This window comes from Pholcus phalangioides, unplaced genomic scaffold (genome assembly GCF_987345545.1).
Source record: "Pholcus phalangioides strain wild (caught in Gottingen) unplaced genomic scaffold, Ppha-v1.0 ptg000022l_1, whole genome shotgun sequence".
Classification (NCBI taxonomy): domain Eukaryota; kingdom Metazoa; phylum Arthropoda; class Arachnida; order Araneae; family Pholcidae; genus Pholcus; species Pholcus phalangioides.
The window spans coordinates 18,660,881-18,677,255 of NW_028301615.1; the positions used below are offsets into that span (position 1 = coordinate 18,660,881).

A 16,375-nucleotide genomic window follows, 5' to 3' on the forward strand; every position below is an offset into this window, starting at 1 on the left:
GAATGTGTTGAAACACTTTACAAAACATTTTAGGAAAATAACTTTCATGGAGGAACATAGAATGTATTTCCAAGGACATTGCACAATCATGCTTTTAGCATGAGGACGACTATATACCACACAAGACTTACTATAAATTCAAATTTTTAAAAGGTAATTAGTGTAGTTAGGTGCTACTTAAACTCATCATTTACCTAACTGGGAAAGCAAAAAAATTATAATAAAATTAATTGAATCACTGAAAATATTTTTTTTTGAAAAATAAAATTTTATGCCGCAGTATAAAATAGTAAATAGATACTACTGCTATATAAGACTTCCATGGTTATGCAATTAGATGAAGTAATCAAAAATAATGGATTTTTAACTCTTATTTCAGAAATTTATTTATAAACTTAAAACTAAAGTGAGGGAATAACAATCTTACAGGCATGAGTAGCACCAGCAGGTACATCATAGAAATGACGCACAATTTTTCCAGGATGAAAAACAGTTGAATGAAATTTAGTTTCCCAGTTCATAGATTCATCTAAACTGTAATAAGAAAATGACATTGATAAAAGAAATCCAAAATTCACAATGCACATCAAGCAAAAAACAAAATACATTCAAAAATCAGATTAAACCATTTAATTGATGCTACTTGCCTCATATTAATGACAAAATATTTTATTGAATAACTCACGATAATTTATTAACTAATGTGTCTGAGAACTTGCGAAATAGTTCATTGACTCAAGTCTTCCACATTTATTTGGCTTAATTAAAAATTAAATGTGATACTTTTTTGATATTTACCTCATTGGTTTGATAACAGTAACAGGCACCACAAAAACTGGACCTTTGTCAATGCATTCGGAGTCAAATGCTTTGATCTAAAATAAAATTAGAACAGATACATTTTATGATAAGGAAGTATCACGTGACAAATAGATGATTAATAAAAATTCAAAAATACAGAAATGAAATCCTTCATTTTTTCAAGTCTAAGTACTGAGACAAAAAGATTGAAACCTTTAGATAGTTAATTGGCGCAAAGAAATCCTATATAGAATTCATTGGAAACAAAGTGGTAAAATGTACCCGTGATTTCAAAATATTAGTGATAAACAAGATAAACAAATGCAGTGACTCCTAAACAGGGTATCACAATCTTTTGAAGGGTACAGCAAGACATATGGGGGGCTGTAATTTTCAACCAGTGTGTTACGGCAATAAAGAGGTGCTAAGGAAGTGCTTCAAGAGTGGTAAAGCATGTTGGAAAGTCTTTTCTTTTTTTATCATTTCAGAGTTTAATGTTTAAGAAGTGCTGCCATCCGATTCCTTTCCTGTTTGTCACATAGGAAGACATGGGGTGGGCTAACTAAAAAAGGTGTTTTAGTGTCATCAGGCAAAAACGTGGAGATGGATTACTGTCCTCCTTATACACTGTCGATGATTCATCACCATTTGAAAAATTTGTATCCACTTATGATCAGTCAGGAGTGCTGTAAGGCATTCAAAATTTCACAAGGGTGCAGTAAACATAAAAAAAATTATAGACAACTGATCTAAGGTGACTGAAACATGAACTTGTTTCACAAAAAACTCAGACATCAAAACTTTGAAAAGTCATGTGTAACTAAAAGACTTAAACATCTTCCAGTCATAAAAAATTATGTAAAACATTCACAAGTAAATTAACTGAAGTTGACTACAAAAATTTAAAACAAAAATAATCTCACCCAAGTAAAATGCTCTCCAGGTGAAAGACCACATGGATCAACTTTAGCAGCAAAATTTCGAGATGTATAAGTTATATTCAGGTTTGGAGGGACAGATACCCACGGCACATCACATGTTAATTTCAAGTTCATTTGGAAATCAATTTTCTTCTGTGTATCTGGAAAAAAAATGATCAAATACAGGTTCTAAACTGGAATAGATGACTGAATCGAATACACATAATTTAGACTTGGAAAGATCACACATATCATGTTATCTTGTATACTGTACAGAAATTTTTAACTATCTGACATGTATGATTCTTCGCTGTTCATCCGTGTGCTTATAACATCTATAGCTTCTGATATACTTAGATGCTGAAATCTAATTATTATCCGGGACAACTGTCTACATATTTGGTAACTACTTAAACATTTTGTAAATTTGTAACCATTCCTCTTGGAGATTTATAATGAATTGGTATATGCCAAAAAGTGTTGCGCCTGTGTATGCATGGCCCTATGTATGTATATTGTTAGTTAAGCTTGTTTTAAATATCACACTGAAAGTCAGTCTGCTCTCTGCCAAGAGATTTTTTTAAATGAGACATATTTCATAACTGATAAGTAAAGACTAACACCTTGATTGATGCACTCTTGGTTTCATGTAACAATGCTATACTGCAATTAATTACCATTGAAGATTCAGAACTAAAATTAGAGAGAATCAGTGGTTCTTTTTTTTTTGTCTAAGTTTTCTGTTTTTGTCATGGCTTTCAGGCAAGCTGGTCTCATTGGTATGTAACTGCATTCAGAGGCGTATGGAAAGGATTGGGAGGGTTCGCATGCTTTCCCAAGCTGGCCAAAAATTTTAAGAAAAAAAATTTAGTAAAAAACTATTACATCCAAATAAAATCTTTACATGCCATTTTAACCAATTTCCTGTCAATTTAAATGCGTTTGAAAGGTAACTCAAAATTTCTCAGGAAGAAAATTTTTGTGCCCCCTCCAGACTGATCCTGCGTATGTTCCTGCTTTTGTTTCTTTTCTAGATAATTTTGGGAAGTGGTGGATAAATAATGCAGATGGAGCCACAAGTTGCATTATATAATATGTTCACAAAATGATACCAGAGTGTTCATCAGTCAATTCACTGATTAAAAAAAAAAAATCTAAAAAAAATGTTTTGTGAATGGTATCTTATTTTGAGTATATTTTTTATATTCAAGCTTGTATAACAATGTTATTTTAAGGACCAAAATATCAACAAAATTTCTCAAACATCTTAAAAAAACAAACCTCACAACAGCATATATACAAAAACTTACCAGCATTCATATTATCTAGAAACAGTGGTTCAACAGAAATCAAGGCTTTATATGGACATTTTGTTTTGACTGTTTCTCTCAGCACAATACCTCTCTTGGAGCAGTGAGATATGTTGAACTGCATATCCCTCTCCATCACAGACGAATACAGTAACAGGTGGTCAAATGCTTTATCAACCTAAAATTATGAAACAGTGAATGAAATATTGTAAAAACAAAACCAACCTACCAAGAACTTACAATTTACTAGAATTCAATGAGACAACTATGGGAAAACAAATTCAGCACTATTTTTCAACTTGTGTTATATAGAACAAGATAATTTGAAAACATGCAAAAGATTCAGAATTTCAGATATGTGTAATAATGACGTCATTTGATCATTTTTGTAGAACCACGGTCATTTTTCACACACGAGAGCCAATTAGACCGGGACCTACAATTCATGGCAGATTCCAAACAGCAGCCCTTTTTTATACTCACCGAGAGGTTGGTGTGCTAACCCCTCGGTGTGGGATTCCCTGTAGAAGAAATCTTTTTTTGTGGTCATGTTTCCGTTCCTGTTGTACCCTGTGTCAGGAAAGTTTCTGACAAGGACGAACCAGGTATCAAACTGGCAACACCTCTATATACATTTTTTTACTTTACTCATACACGTATGTATACATAAAATTATAACAGCCTTTCGCTAACTGTTCATTATAAGGAACATTCAGATATTTTGCACTTTTAATTAGAACCACTATTAATAATTCAGCATGTAATATTAAAACCAGGGGGCGTACGCAGAATCAACCTTTGGAGGGGGCACAAAAATTTTCGTCCTGTGAAATTGAGTTATCACCCTGTTCCCGTGTGTATGCTTCTGGTTAGAACATAGTTTCCAAACCTTTTTTGTCCCAACGCCCTTCAGAATTTTTTTCTCAAATCGTCCCCCCCCCCCCACCAACACAATCTAAATAATAGGATCTTACGTTATACCCATAGCTTCTACTGCCCCCGTAACATTCCATCGCCCCCGGGAGGGGGGGGGGGAGCGTTAAGGCCTACGTTGGGAATCACTGTTAGAACCTAGATAAAGTTATCAGATATCACACTTTGACTACACCACAAACTCTTAATTATTAAGAAGGGTAGAAAAATTAGCTATTGAATAATAAGATTGAACACCTGTATAAAGTTGAAAATATTGAACTACCTTTGCAATGAAAAATAATACTACCAAATTTTCTTGTATTTGTAAGGTGATTGAAAAGTCACACAACCCATTACAAATGATTAATATCTCAAATTCTACTGATTGTAAATGTAAAGTTTTTTTCATACACAGCAGTACTATACTGTTCAAAATACAAAATATATTTTTTTAATTTTCCATGCCCACTGATACTTTTACATTGTATAATCAACATAGTTGCCAGAAGCGAAGAATTTTTATGATTGAACAATATTTTTTAACAAGGAAACAGTTATTTTCCGGATATTATGCTGAGGTGAGCTCGGAAAGAAAAGTCATCACGTCTCCGCCGGGACTCGAACCCAGGCCCTCTTGCATACCGGGCAAGCATGCTGCCATCTACACCACTGGAGACACATGAATCTGCCTTCCTAATTTCACGCACTGTGTCGTGAGGCGCTGAAGTCACGACACAGTGCTTCACACGTGAACTTCACAGTCACGACACAGTGCGTGAAATTAGGAAGGCAGATTCATGTGTCTCCAGTGGTGTAGATGGTAGCATGCTTGCCCGGTATGCAAGAGGGCCTGGGTTCGAGTCCCGGCGGAGACGTGATGACTTTTCTTTCCGAGCTCACCTTAGCATAATATCCAGAAAATAACTGTTTCCTTGATATCTCTGGCTGAGAAAAAAGCCATCTATATCTCTCTAATATTTTTTAATTTATTCATTTGAAGCTGTTGTTGAGGTATTCAAAAATGAATTCCCAAATGCTTCTGTGCCTAATACGAAAACAATCCTCAGACTGGTATTTTGTTTTAGAGAAACTGAAATGTTGAAGACCACAAGCGAAGTGGGCATCTACCTTTATTGAGCCAGCATGGAATGCGTGAACTAAACGACAAAATGGTGAACTCCCCTTTAAAGAGTAAGAAAGATCAGATTCTTCATTGATGAAAATGGTATTGCTAATCTTTATATTCTGTGTTCTTTACAGATGAAGCTTGGTACCATCTAACTGGTAATGTTAACAGAATTTCTGCACTAAAAATTAACACATCTATCCTGGAAAGCCTCTGCATTTGATCAAAATTGGTGTGTGGTGCGTGATTTCATGCTGTAGGATAGTGGGGTCCAATTTTTTTTTGAAGAAACTGGATGCAAACTGTATAGGGAAATCATCTTCCAATTCATTGCAGTGTTGTATAAAAATGAACATTTTGGCTTTTTGCAACAGGATGGAGCAACCTGTCATATGTCTAATGAGACAATGGCATTTCTTCATGAATTTTTTTTAAGACGCCTTATTTCAAAAGGATTATAGCCACCAAAAATCACCCGATCTGTCACCGTCTGATTTTTTCCCCTGTTGAGACACCTAAAGGCAAACATATACTAGAACAATTGTCATTCCATTGATGAACTAAAAACATTCAGAGATTGAAAAAGTGTGCTAATCCTAAGAAAAGTGGCCAGAAACCCGGCAAAAAGAATACGCATTAGCATTCATGCGAAAGGCTCATATTTTGAACATGTGACATTAAACTTTGTTTTTGTATCCATAAATGTTGATTCATCCTAATTAATATGGTTTTTATATTTATTTCTTGATATAATTAAAAAAATAAAATATAAGAACGGGTTCCGTGACATTTGGATAACCCTGTACTTACCACCCACTTGACATGATCACCCACTGCTTACACATACTTTGTGCATAACATTACACAAAACTGACAACTAATTTTATAGTCAACTGCAGAAGTTGTTAAAATTTTTCTACCCGCAGCACCCCTTATCCCAATCAATGCTCATCTGCAGCTCCCACAGCAGCTGACTGGATAAATAAAACAATATGGTGATAAGTATAATAATGGCAATTTATTTTTACCTGAAGTAAACCATGGCCCATGCTGAAAGCTTCATAAGTTGGAACTTTTAAAGCAGTGTTTTCGATGGCCCTCTTTATACTGTATGGAGAATACGATAGGTTTTTCGCTTTCAACCCCGAAAGAAGTAGAGCTGGAACAAAGAACAAAATACATCCGTGTTCAAATGTTCTACATGAAACTATCAAGCAAAAAAGAAAAAAATCTTTGTTTATGAAAAGTTTTCAATAAATTCTCAGAAGATAAAAAAAATTACATATAGATTCGAAAAAGCAGGGTGATGCCATAACAAGCCTAAGGCTGAACACAGTGAGACGGAGAGCAAAGCAACGAGGACAGAAGAGATCCGAGCAGCGAAATCAAATACACTGATTACAATGTGTCTGCATATAGTGTAATGATGTAACGTTACTTCCCGGATTCTATTTTTATTTTCCAAAATAATTTCGCTAGACATAACAACAATGATTCAACAACTATTTCGTTTTCGTAAGACTTTTAATTCGGCGTTAATCTTTATATTTTACAACATTTTAAGCCAACAGTAAATTTGCTTTAGAGTTTTAGTGTTAACATATCACCGATTTCAAACGTTCTCACCCGATTGGTCCATCGATTACAGCCTTCTGGATGTCACTATCACACGAATAGTTCACTTCTTGATTTATCCGTGCGGTCTCCTGGAGAGGGAGAGGCTCCAATGCAACAGCATCCGAAGAGGTGAACCCGACGAATAACCCTTAACGGATGAGAGCCGACATCTCGTAGACACTTCAACACAGGATGAGCAACTTTTGACTACATGAAGACATGGAGGAAAGAATAACAGGAAGGGACGCGACCAGCGCCTCCGTTGAGAAAGCACGAGTAATCTGGGTTGCCAGATGAAGCAAGTGATCGCTCTATTAAAGGGACCAAGTAAGCCCAAACAAATCGTGGCTTTCCATGCTTTCCCATGAGAAACATCCCCGTTTTTAAAAATTTACTATTCACTTTAGGAACTCGATTTTTTACCCTCAAATTCTTTGGATATATTTATACAATTGAATGAGAGCTTTTACAATTTTAGTTGTTATTTCTTTTCGAATATTAACTTCAACAACATGGAACCTTTTGCAAAAATAACCAAAATTTACCCATATCTTGTGTCACAAAATTTCTTCTCTGCATTTTAATTTAAAAAACATTATGCCAAAGTATGTAACACCTTAGTGCTGAGAGAAATACAATGTTTAAAGACACTTGAACAAGCGGTGTTTGAAAAAATCTGACTTTTTTTGCGAAAAACATTATGCAAAACATTAGCATATATAATGTCTTTCAGCTGTTTATATTAAAATATTGTAGAAATATTTCTCCATTCCAGGCAAAAACTCGAACACCGACACAATTTAAGATTTCAAATACAATTCGAAACTTTGTCAAATTTTCGTACACATGCCACTTTGAAAGCAAAGTAATTGGTACAAAATGAAGAGAAAAAAAAAAAAACAGCCCAGATTATTTTTCTAAATACTATAGGCCAGAGAGATGACTTATCGCGACTCGTAAAGAATTTTTTTTATTTTTTAATATTTTTTTCTCAATACATCTACATAGCGGAAAGTTCGGAAGGGGCGGCATATATTTCCAGTAATACATATTCAAGAACATGAGAGTGGAACGGAAGAGTGGCGAAATTTGTACAGCCTACAGGCAGCAAAACCATAAATACACAGTGACAGACGACGTTCGAGCACTTCCAGTACTTTGAGACACGGGGGAGGCAAAATGCTGTTTGCCCGGGTGGCAAAAATCCTAGCTACGGCCCTGTCAGAAGGTGCTCGAGCACCTCAGAACTGATTCAGAAATCAAAATTCCTCACGTAAAGCTTAAGACTAGCGCCCACGGGCCTGAAACACTTTGGAAATGTCCCGGATCTATCATAATGATGAACGAAACAAAAAGGCAAGATACAGTTAAAAGAAAAAAATTATGAAATTGCATTTTATTGCAGCTTCATATTATTTTAATTAATAATATCCATAGACATTAATGTGATGCATCAAATTTTTAAAGTAAATTGAAGAACTGAACTAAAAACTTATGACGAGTCGAGAGTGAAAAGTGGTCTTCCCCTTTTTCAAAAGTAAATTAAAAATATAAAAACCCCTTATATAAGGATAAGATTTTATTTTCCCCCTTTATTAGATCATGTAGATTACCTGAAGACGCATTAAATGGTCATGGTGCTTAAATTTATTTAGTTATTAATATTTTAAAAGAATTCGATCCGGCAAAACACATGTTAAGTATAGGGAAAAGAGCGGTTTGTTTGGGCTTACTCGTCAGCCCATAGGGTTGCCACAACGGCTTCAATTTTGGTTCCTGATGTCACCTCCTGTTATTCTTTCCTCCATGAGATGAAGAGGACGATCAATGGATCGATTGGTGCCGAGGCACCCTGCTTGATTATGAACTCATGGCTGGAACTAGGCGGGATGAAATGAAATGTAACGTCCAAGGACCAACGTGTAACGATCAACGTCCAAGGACCAACGTGTAACGATCAACGTCCAAGGACCAACAACCAACGTGACTGTTCGTTGCACACTACCGGCATATAAGATATCCCCATCTCGCCTTACCGGAACCAATCCGTATCGAGACTCGGCGGCGCTAGAATCGACGTAACATTTGAGAAATTTACATATTCATATGAATTAAAAAATATTGCATGACAATCGCCATCTGGCAAATCAAAAGATCGTAACATGGCGGCCGATCGGCAGCACATGATCTCGCCAATCGATCCCAAAATCAATGTTAAAGGTAATAAAATATAAAAATGACTAGAAAAGGACCATTTCCGACAGGGCCTAAATGGTAACGGTACACGCGCACCGCAGCAGAGCGGGAATTCCACAACAAGCGATAAAAGCAGCGCATTCAAGATATTTTGTTTTCACTGCTCTGCTCGATTGTGCGTAGCTTTAAGATGGGTCGTCAAAGGGCTTGTTTTTGCTGTTAAAAAGCAGTAGTGAGGTCAAAAATGTCACCAGAATCATTGATGTTAAGTTCTCCACATACTTAAAAATTGTGTGGACGATCAAATGGAAACAGCAAGTACCGAATAATTTTCATACATTTCCCATCAAACTTTTTTCGTGGGCACGTGCTTAACCAAACTGAAAATGACTTATATTTTGAGTTTTAAGCTAATTTATCGTGCACCGTGTGTGGGAAAATGTATTTGAGTAGTCTGAATTAAAAATCATGTATGCTTCTGTGGAAAAATTGCAAGTTTTATTTGTTTATTTTCTGTGTACCGTAAATAATTCCATACTGGAGAAGCATACCGAATGTTTTTATGCTGGATTTTTGTGTGTCAATAATTACGTTTCCTATGTAAAAAAATTAAAACAACAAATATTTATACAAATAAAGCTATTCGAGAGGGGGAGGGGATTTTAAACTTCTACCCTGCTGCCTATGCTAATAATAAAAATTTAAACGGTAGGGGTTTTTGATAAACTTAATATTTTTCTCAATTTTTTACTCACAAATTTAGTAGAAAATATTGATTTTTCGCACTCAAGTGCCGTGGGAAAAGATGCAAGGAGGAAAGCGACCAAAATATGAGGAGTATTTCCGTAGTATAGCGATATTCACACACTATTATTTCTAAACTGTTGTCTGAGCAATGGTTTTTTTTCATAATTATGAAATTTTTAAGCATTCTTTAATAAAAATACCACGCCGTTTGCAAGTTTATATTCGATACTCTCTGCTATAGTAAATGCCCCCACTATGTGTGCTGTGTTCCTTGCTCACAGCTATATTCTCATCTCGCATCCCTTCTCTTTCATTCGTCGCTTTGCTCGCCACTCCCACTATGTTCTTAGCCTAATTTGATAAGTGAGAAACCACACATTTAAATTCAGAATGAACAGTGAAATAAAAGTCTATCAAATAGAGTAAATGCATTCCAATGCCTATAACTGGTTCTTAATAGAGAGTGTGACAAAGCATTTTAGAGGGCGCAAGATGGGAAAAATATTATAACATGTTGACTGATTAACAGTTTCAAAATTTTTCACACATATGAACAACAAATAAGAGATAAAATTTTTCATTTTTGAATTCAAACGTTCTATTCATATAAGACCATGAAAGAGCACACACTTGTCTGCATCAGCATGTAGAAAGGGCTACACATCAGTAAACATCAGTAGGAATAATATTTTTCCCTTTCATTTAAAACAATCAGCTTCTTCAAAAACTTTTTCATAGATTGCGTTGACTAAATCATGCTTTGCGAGCAATAGCATCTATTTGTTAAGAAATCACCTATACCTAACTCTTCAATTGCAACTTTTAAGTTTTAATTTTTGTGAAAAGCTTCATACAGATACTTTTCAAGATTCAGCCATTTCTGTATACATGAGCCTTTCATCATTTACCATTCTGTTTGAATGGTGTTTAAAGATAATCTTGGTATACCAAAAAGTAACTTTGGACAAATTAATAAAAAAAATTCATTATTTTTCTTCCACAGGAAAGATTAATTTTTTTTTCATCTGATGGATATCTTGTGCTTAAAGTGAAATGGCATCAGCGAACATTTTACAGTGATAATATTTTTCATTTTGCAAGTTGTCTGGTAGGCTACATCCAGTGGAAAATTTTTTTGTTCCCAAAATTAATAAGGTGTTATCTCCCCTTCCTGTCATAGTAAAGGACAATTTCAAAAATATATGAAGGGAAGGTAGGAAATAAATCCAAAAAAGAAGACAACGTCCCCTTCCTCCATATGAGTCACGATGCTGGAAGAAATAACTCAAGAAGGTTTGTGTATAATGACTTAATATGCTGTTTTGGAATGCAAACATGACACTTAACACAGGAAAATTAACAAAGAAATCCTACTCAGCTGGCAGGGACTTTTAAAAAAGTATGTTACAATCTGGGCTAAATTTGAAGTGATAGGTGTTAGCAATGCCAGTCTTACTGTATTTGAAATTAGCTTTAAATAAAAATGTCCCCTACAAAATGAAATTTCAACTAAAATTTACCTTACCAACTGCCCCAGCTGTGTGTGGTGAACTCATAGAAGTGCCATTCATGAGACGACTTCCTTGGAGTGTGTAGTTAGGAACAGATGTAATAGCACCTCCTGGAGCACTCACACTAACACCAATATCACCGTCTAAACTTCAAAGAAAAAAAAATATACATCATTAGTTGGAAAAGACATTACATACATTGTCTTCAGCTCAGATGCTGTGATAAGAATTTTAATAACAAAAAGTAAAAGTAATTTATAGTAAATAATATCAACTACAGAAAATTGATTGTTTTGAGAGCTTAACACTTTCAATGCGGGTGACGACAGCTGGCGTCACCACTGTCTTGCTCCAGCTGGCAGTTGATGCAAACACAGTGTCTCGTCTGTGCATTTTGTTGGGGTACTATAGACTGGTACTGGTGGGGACTTGAATTTGTAATTGCTGCAGTTGTGAACATTCAAGTTTTTCATACTGTCATAGGTAGCTATTTCAATATTTAAAGTTTTTTGTCTACTCTGTAACCAGTTTTCCGAAACAATTTTTAGGTAAGTTTTACATTCTTTTTGTTTTAATATATATCAACATTCTAATAAAAACATGCCCACAAAAACATGATTCTAAAGTTTTTTTTTAATTTTTAAACTTACTAATCAGTTTTACATAATTTTGCTCACGCTTGAAATCACTTTTGCTGACTCATGCTTGAAACTCTCTAGGTCACTCTTTTAATTACTCACTGACCTAGTCTCTTACTGTCTCTGCAGAGGCAGATTTATTTAAGGTTATACAAATTTTGACTCCCTTCTCCTAATTTTTTTGGCCACCCATTTTTCAAATTAGTCGCTTCTCTGAACTTGACGCCCTGGTCTGCTAAGGCCCCCCCCCTTCTGAATACGCCACTGTCAAACTTTGTTCACTTTTCTCTCTTCTTTTTCATTTGTTTCATCATTCTTAGGTCATTGCTCCTTTCCTTTCATCACGCAAGTAAGAAAACAGTTTGCAAGATAATGCTATTTTCATCAAACTCATGGCAAGAAGGGCCCATTGATTGTCAGGTTTCAGCCTCCACACCATCCATAGGGTGAGAGACTTTCTCATGTTTTGAGGGTTTGCATAACTAGCCTAATTCCGCCAGCGGAAGATGCCACCTTGGTGTCACATGATTTTTTGATTGAAATATTTAATATCATACTAATTTAACACTGATGTTGTGTTTCATACACTAAAATAAATCTATTTGTAAAAAAAAATCCATCAGATAAACTTGGAAAACAAATTATGCCCTGCAGTGAAAGTGTTAAACTTGAAATAAATTTGTATAAGTTGATTGAATATTAGTTTATTTTTAAAACAATGAGAATATAATAATTTCAATACCCAGGTCCTCGAGAACTCCAGGTGTAGCCCATACCAGGAACTTTATCCTTCAATGAATATTCTGCATCCATCATGTCTGGAGAGACATAGGCACCAACACCTATAACGTAACACAGTAAATTAATATAAGGAGGGAGATAAAAGAAAAATAATATAATCATGGAGACAAAATATCTCATTTCTTGGAATAAGTGCAGCAGCATAGTCTAATGTAGTTCTTATGGGTCCTGACCCAAACTTGGATAGTAAGGGCTTTTTATACATGATTTTATTTCTCTTGGGCGGAGGTCTAGCATATTGTTACAGAATACACTCAAATACTAAAAAAAATCTTTAAAAAATATCACTATCATTAACAAAAATTATTGAAGGTTCATAATTGACAAGTCTCTTTACCTCTATAACACATGAAAAAATTTCTAGAAATGATGAAAAAAATTTCCTGCATGAAAATATTTGCAGAATTAATGGAAGAAATAATTCAAAAGTAATGAGAAGAATAATTGAAAATTAACCCCTTGAACTGAAATGACGAGCCCAGCTCGCCATGAAATTATGTCTGAGCAGGGCTACCTGAAAATAAATTTCAGTTCAAGGGGTTAATGAAAGAAATAACTCCAGAATTAATAAAAATTCAGAAACTATGAAATAAATTTCAGAATTAAAAACAAGCTCGTTTGATTCAGGACCCTAGCTCAGGCTTCGTTGGTCCACCCATTCAGACGGCATTGGCTGGCTTCAGAAATTTTGAAAACCAAATACAGTAAAACCTGTTTATAACGATATTGTAGGGAGCTAGGAAAAAATATTGTTAGACTTATTATCGTTGTAGGCAGTTTGAACATTAGCAATATTTTTTATTGAATAGAATTTTTGCAGGGACCAAAAAAAATATTGTTATAAACTTTTTTTTTTCATTTTTGGTAGTATCGTTATACATAGGTTTTACTGTACTTTATTGTTCACGAATATTTAATAAACATTTTTCAAGTCAAAATAGATGGATCGCAAAATTTGCCATACTGTACATTTTGGGTCATGGCTGAAAAATTTCAAGAACAAATGGACTTACATAAATCAATGCTGATAGTATTGTAATGGTAAACATATTAATGGTTCACCTATGATATTTGATGATGGTATCGTTGGTATAACAGAAGCTGTGAACAGAGCAGGACCATTATTTCCAGCACTCGTCACCATGATCACTCCATATTTGTTGACAATATCATGAACAAGGTCTACAACACGACTGAAAGTATAATAGTGTATACAAATGAGTATATAATGTATACATTGAGAATCAATACATATCAGGAACACCAAGACGTCATTCATATTGCAATTGAAACATTGACATGAAAAAGCATGTAAGTCACAAAAACAAATTTCGCAGGATGAGCAAAACACAGCTTTATGTATGTTCACGTAAGCACCATATTTTTATAGCTGCAGAAACTAAAGGATTCTAATGACTCACTTGCTTTGCCATGCATTAGCATTGGTTTTCACCATTTTATTCATGAAAAAAGTATTTTGATTTTTATGTGACTTATAGTTTCTCTATGTCAACACGTTAATTGTGGTGGTTTTTTTTTTGGTTCAACCATACTCTTTCTATTTGAATCAAGTAAAACATTGACATGCAACAAAAAAAATATATTTTTCTTAAATATGTTTCTTTTTTTTTCCCCCATAATCAAAATTATCCAAACAGACATGAATGCAGTGTCATAAAAAATGAGTAAAAAATATTTACCCGCCAGGCCAATGTGAAGGCTCTCCATAGCTCATGTTTATAACATTACATTTGGTTTCTATCACTTTGATGAACTATATAATAAAACCAACCAATAGTGAATTTAAAAACTGAGTAAAACGAGAAAAGAAATCACAACAGAAGAACATTCTACAATTACTAAGACAAAATTTATTAAAAGCATGTAATGTCTGTACTACGAGCCCGAAACATTCATGAGACAGAACCGAAACATTCATATCCCATTCCAAAAACATTTTTCTTTCAAACATACGGATGAAAAAAAAAATTACAACAGGGTTCATTCTCAATTTTCTTTAATTGCAAGGATCAATTTTTATTCTGGCCTTGAAAAATTTTTCCTCCATGGATAACATGTGTCATGATAAATGACTACTTTACCGTACACAAACTCCGGTCTTGTATTGCCATATGGCAATTTCCAATTGATGGAGTGGGGTGGGAAATGAAGGCGCCATCTATTGGTGGTCGTCCCGAGCACAGTAAGTAAGGAACTTTTTTCTGATGTTCTTGCCTGGATTCGAACCCATGGACGTTGATGGTAACCTTCATAGTGGAAGACAAGCCTCTTACCACTGTGCCACCTGGGCACATGATAAATGACTAGAAAATTACCCATTCTTTTCTGCACATTTGTAGCCAGAAATTTTTTTTTCGGTGGAAGGCAGAAGACATTTTAGGAAGGAGGGGCAAACTAATAGTGCAATAAACATTAAACTACATGATTCCACACATATACTGTATACTACTCGTGTATAAGCTGACCCCTACCAGAATGAGGACCACCAAAATGAAGACTGCATTACATTTTCTATGCCATCAATGGCTATAGCATAGGCAAAAAGGCATGATTACACGAAATATTGTCTACAAGTCAGATACAAGAGGCGGCTACCGTTTACTGGCTACAAACCAATGTAATTATGCTGTGTGGACACTTTTTTTTCGAAAATTCTTTGATGTAGGACAGCCTTAATGCAGAGGCTCACCCGAGCACTGCCTGTGGCCTCTTGGTGCATGAGGGGCCTTAGATGACTTTGCATAGCAATTGCCATGAAATTTATCCAATTTTTTAGGGGCCTTAGTGTAGTGCTAGGGCAGAAGACCCTCTTCAATCAGAAGCATGGCTTTATTTTCGTGCGTTGAGTTGAACACAGCTTGTGGGCCAGAATCTATATATATAGTGTACTTTGTTATAGGTGGAGGAGGTGATAAAACTTATGTGGAATTTCTTTCCTAAGAAAAACTGGCTAGTGTATAAGCCAACCCTCCCAATATATGAAAGATTTTCGAAACAATAAAAAACTGCTTATACAAGAGTATATATGTCATTTTAGAGATTCAAAAAGTTAATTTAACACACTCAATAGAATATCTAGCATCCATACAGGAACTGCCGTAAACATTAAAAAAACAGATTTCTAATATTTCCGGTAAAAGAAAAAAGGGGCAAAAATTTTATGAAGGAATGAAAAAAAACTAATAAAATATGATATAGACCAGGGCAATTCCTCTTTCATCGAATTATTTTAGTTTATTCAAGGCAGTAACGAATGTGAATCCATAGTACAGTCGACACTCATTATAATGAGCCCACGTTATAGTGATCACCCATTTACAATGACAAGTAGGATAAGTCCCAAATATGTCTATGTAACATGTATCAAACTATCATGCATGTTTCCGTTTTGATATAACACCTGTTTTCATCAGGATCATTGGGGGTCATTACAATGAGCATTGACTGTATATTCATATATAGAGATGTGAATTGCCCACCGCTCTTGTTAATGCTGCTCCTGTTTCCATGGACTGCAGTCGCATGTCACCAATAGTAATACTAACAATTTGAGCGCCTGGAGCAATGCCATTCTTGTCAGGATCATCTGGGAAATATGCAGCAGCTATACTGGCAACATGTGTTCCGTGAGATGCTGGGTAAAATCAAGAAAAAAAAAATTTATAAGAATAATTTTCAATCAGTATTCTGTAATTTAAACAAATATTATTTCTTAAAGTTAATTTTTATGTAAGTACAAAAATAAAGGCTACAACAGACGCAAAGCACAATG

At 34.9% G+C, this 16,375-nt stretch overlaps 1 protein-coding gene across 1 annotated transcript in view; it reads right to left on the reverse strand.

Moving 5' to 3' along the window:
* TppII (Tripeptidyl-peptidase II) overlaps positions 1 to 16,375 on the reverse strand; it is a 48,815-nt gene that overhangs the window by 19,684 nt on the left and 12,756 nt on the right. The window contains exons 8-17 of the mRNA XM_089249834.1: positions 16,083 to 16,237; positions 14,283 to 14,356; positions 13,645 to 13,775; positions 12,524 to 12,623; positions 11,158 to 11,291; positions 6,101 to 6,231; positions 3,032 to 3,209; positions 1,725 to 1,882; positions 799 to 875; positions 428 to 534 (exon numbers count right to left, since the gene is read on the reverse strand). Of these exons, the coding sequence (XP_089105960.1) occupies positions 428 to 534; positions 799 to 875; positions 1,725 to 1,882; positions 3,032 to 3,209; positions 6,101 to 6,231; positions 11,158 to 11,291; positions 12,524 to 12,623; positions 13,645 to 13,775; positions 14,283 to 14,356; positions 16,083 to 16,237 (1,245 nt within the window). The remainder of the gene's footprint in view (positions 1 to 427; positions 535 to 798; positions 876 to 1,724; positions 1,883 to 3,031; positions 3,210 to 6,100; positions 6,232 to 11,157; positions 11,292 to 12,523; positions 12,624 to 13,644; positions 13,776 to 14,282; positions 14,357 to 16,082; positions 16,238 to 16,375) is intronic.